The 3590-nt window shown below is 38.5% G+C and overlaps 1 protein-coding gene across 1 annotated transcript in view; it reads right to left on the bottom strand.

Moving 5' to 3' along the window:
- The window catches only part of LOC122074223, a 93336-nt gene that overhangs the window by 1306 nt on the left and 88440 nt on the right, over nt 1-3590 (bottom strand). The window contains exons 28-29 of the mRNA XM_042639072.1: nt 3001-3385; nt 271-1833 (exon numbers count right to left, since the gene is read on the bottom strand). Coding sequence (XP_042495006.1) covers nt 271-1833; nt 3001-3385 — 1948 coding nt within the window. The remainder of the gene's footprint in view (nt 1-270; nt 1834-3000; nt 3386-3590) is intronic.

The raw sequence follows: 3590 nt of genomic DNA, 5'->3' as shown, positions 1-3590 counted from the left end.
CCCCCCCCCAAAAAAAAAAAAGCCATTTATTTTTTTGCACCAAGACTAATAAATCAACTTGGAACTCCATGTCAAAGGTATCCTAAGCAGGTCAGGATGGTTACATGGTGTTGGAACATATGGTATTCCCAAAGATTGGGTCGCGATGGTCTGTCTGGGCACTTTGTCAAGAGTTCCAGACACAACTGCAACATACTTAAAAAACCTTGAAACCTTATTATCACCAATAAAATCTAAAGTAATTAATACCAAAAGAATATATTGCTTTACCTGTAAGCCATGTAGAATCTCAGGCATGGGAAGCTCAGGGAAATGTTCAAGGTCAATGTACCCTACCTCCTCTGCCCTTTTAGCTGCTCCCTCAGATTGAAGACACAGAAATTTCAATAGAAGAAAAGAGATTCTATACATCTGTATTGCAGCAGTATCAGAAAAGTATGTCTGAGGAACTGAATGGACACTTGCAGTTGTCTTGTCCTTTGTTATAAGAGATAGGGTTGTGCTCGACATAGATACCTCAGTTTTAGATGCACAAGCAAGAGGAGAAAGAGCAAACCATCCATGTCTGCAGTTAATAAGGGATGGTCTTCTATTATATTCAACCTCCTCCTTAAGTATTGGAGGGCATAAAAGTGGCAATGTCCGACTTTGAGATTCTCCAAGGCGCTGAGGGTCTTTGCTGATAAAGGCTAAAAGATGAATGCATCTCTCCCTTAGTGGTGAATCCATATCTTTCATGGTTTTGTACCACGAGTTCCGATGTTTTGCAAGCACACAGATAAGCATAAGAATGTTCTCTGTTTCTCTTAGAACAGTCAAAGAAGTGTGTGTTTTCTGAGTCCGAGCTCTTTTCTTGTTATGATCATCAGATGGAAAGTCAGGCGCATTCAGATAGTAAGCCACCAAATAGCTTTTCTCAGAGAAGAAATACAGAATAACATTGTCCACAATATCAACACAGGAAGAACTGGCCCCCAAAGAATAAACCATTGCTGTAACCACAGCCACACCAAGCCCCCATATTTGTTGAGGCTTTTCATCTTTATCATGTGAGGTGGAGGGATGGTTCTCTTCTTGAATATCTAATAAAGGCTTCTCATCCAATAAGAGATCAAATAACTGTTTCAGAGAGGAGAAAAAATTGGCACTTCGAAGCATCTCAGAACCTTCTTTCACTCTGGCAAGGGTTAAGAAAAATCTTAAAATTATGGGAATGGAAGCAAGAGAATCCTTCTCTTGAAGTTTCTGAACAAGAAATTGTAATCGGAGATGCTTCTGTAGGATGGGCAACCAACTATTAGATGTCAAAAAACCTTTCAGTATAAGGTCAATTGCAGCCAGAGAGAGGGTACAATACTCAGCAGTTTCGATGCAGTTGCAGAGAATAGGCAATAAACCTAGACTCACAGTGGACACCTCAGTAGAGGTTTCAACAGATTCACTTACTAGTTTTCCCTCTGAATTTGAATTGAGGTAACTGACCTCAACTGATGTGATAAGCAACATAAGAAAGAGTTTTGTTGTCGTCTTAAGCCCACGAACTGATGTCCTGATACCAATCAATACTCTCAGGGCAGTGCCTGAGATTTTTAAGACAGGTGTGCAGAAAGATAACAATTGTGATTTGTTGCCTCTTGGAGAAATTCTTCTGAATAGGGATCTGAAAAGATGTAATAGTAATTCTGTTTGTGTTGCAAGGAAATAAAGGATGTCCTCAGTAGCATCCAGAGCAGAATCTATGAACTCAGTAGTTCTTTGCAAATGTTCATATAAATGATTAATACATGACTCCAAAAGTCGCACAGAAATCCCTCCAATCGGTTTCTCAGCAAACTGCATACACAAAAAATTAACTAATATAATAACATGCATGAATAAGCTGAAAGCAAGAATAATCAAAATACTCATAGTTCTTCACACCAATAAGACAGAAATACTTCAAGCTGTCAGTACGAAAAAGGAGCTAAGTTACTATTGTCTCAAGTATACCGAAATTTTTCTAGATTCCCCTCACCAGGTGGAATAAAAGAAAAAAGAAGAAATTCAGTACCATGAGACAAACTCAATAGTCAGTTATTTTCACATAACCTCACAAAAGAATGTCGAATTATCTTAAGACATTCACAAGATTTTTGCTGTTTTTTATTAGCCAAAGTTTTCCTAGTCAGGCATGTCAGGAGAACCTCTCCAGATGGGCAACCTTAGTACTCCCACATGGAAGGTCCTCTTTGGTGAAAGAGGGCAAAGATGTGTGCGAGAAAGAAAACTAAAAGTAGAAAATAATTTGTCCACCAAGGGGGACAGAGTGCAACCCCCGAGCAATGTTCAGTTCTCGCTCATCTCTTGGGGGTCCATATCATCTGAAAACTATTCCTGTTCCATTAGCACATTCTTCAATTCTTATGACTCAGCGTCAGGAAAAGTAAGCCCCCCTTTTGCCTTGATTGAATTTGGCTTCGCTGCGCCCTGAATCAATAACAAAGCTTATTTATTTGATTCATCATCCCATTTCATTTAGGCGAGAGGGAGGCTGTGAGTCACCTGGGCTACAGATTTGTTGGTTGGTTGATTCTAGAAATCACCTTTCAAAACAAAAAGTCCAACTGTTCTCCCTAATATTTTTCAGACATCCATTTATTGGCATGCACCCTCCCGTAGTCCTGGATTTTTTCAAGGCTTCATTTTATCCATTGGGCTTTAAACATGTGAACAAAGGAACTTGAGGCCTAACAAAAATTCCTGCAATGGACTTGTCAAGTGGCAAAACTAGCGCTCGTTTGGAGAACCTCTCCAAAGACCAAACATGCCCATCTGGGAAACCCACTCCCTAGTGATTTAACAATAAAATATATAAATCATTCCCAGAGATTTTTCTTAAAAGAAAAAAAAAAAAAAAAAAAAAAAGAAAAGGAAAAAAAGAAAGAAAGAAGAAAAGGGTTAAGAACCATTCAAGAATACAAGTTCTTTCATCTTTGAGAATTTCCAAAAATGGCAACTCACATTTTCCTCACACCCAGATAGCATCATGGTCAAGGCTTTCAATGCAGAAAGCTTGGACCTTGCAAAAAATATCATGGAGTTAGCATCCTGCATGCACAGCAACACCATTTCGGCAATTGGTTTAGAAGCCTTCCATTCTGAGTAATCCCAAAATTCCAAACCCATATCTACTCGTAACTGCACAGGGTCGAAAAAGCATCTGTCTCTGGTACAGAGTGAAAAGTTCCACTTGTATTTCTGCTCATTACTCTGAAAAAGTTTAGACTCAATCAGATATAGAGAGAGTTCTCTGAATGGTCCAGGATTTATCTTACGGCCTTCAAGCTCTCCTTCCAGATGATAATACAGATCACTGAGTATTAAAGTGGTCAATTCTTTTCCCTCACTGCAATCACAGAGATGTAGTATTTGAATATAGCATTTGTGAAAAGAAACTTGAATGAAGTTGGGAAAAAAGAGGTAAAACAGGTTAAAAATTGAAATACAAGAAAACAAACAGGTTAAAAATTAAAATACAAGAAAGCAGATAGAGAAATAGTAACAAAGGCAAGAAATAAATTGGTCAGCTTTGTCCACAGTTCACATTATCA

Source organism: Macadamia integrifolia, chromosome 3 (assembly GCF_013358625.1).
Source record: "Macadamia integrifolia cultivar HAES 741 chromosome 3, SCU_Mint_v3, whole genome shotgun sequence".
Taxonomy (NCBI): domain Eukaryota; kingdom Viridiplantae; phylum Streptophyta; class Magnoliopsida; order Proteales; family Proteaceae; genus Macadamia; species Macadamia integrifolia.
Note: the sequence above shows the minus strand (reverse complement) of the source record. Positions and strands in the feature narration are given on the sequence as shown.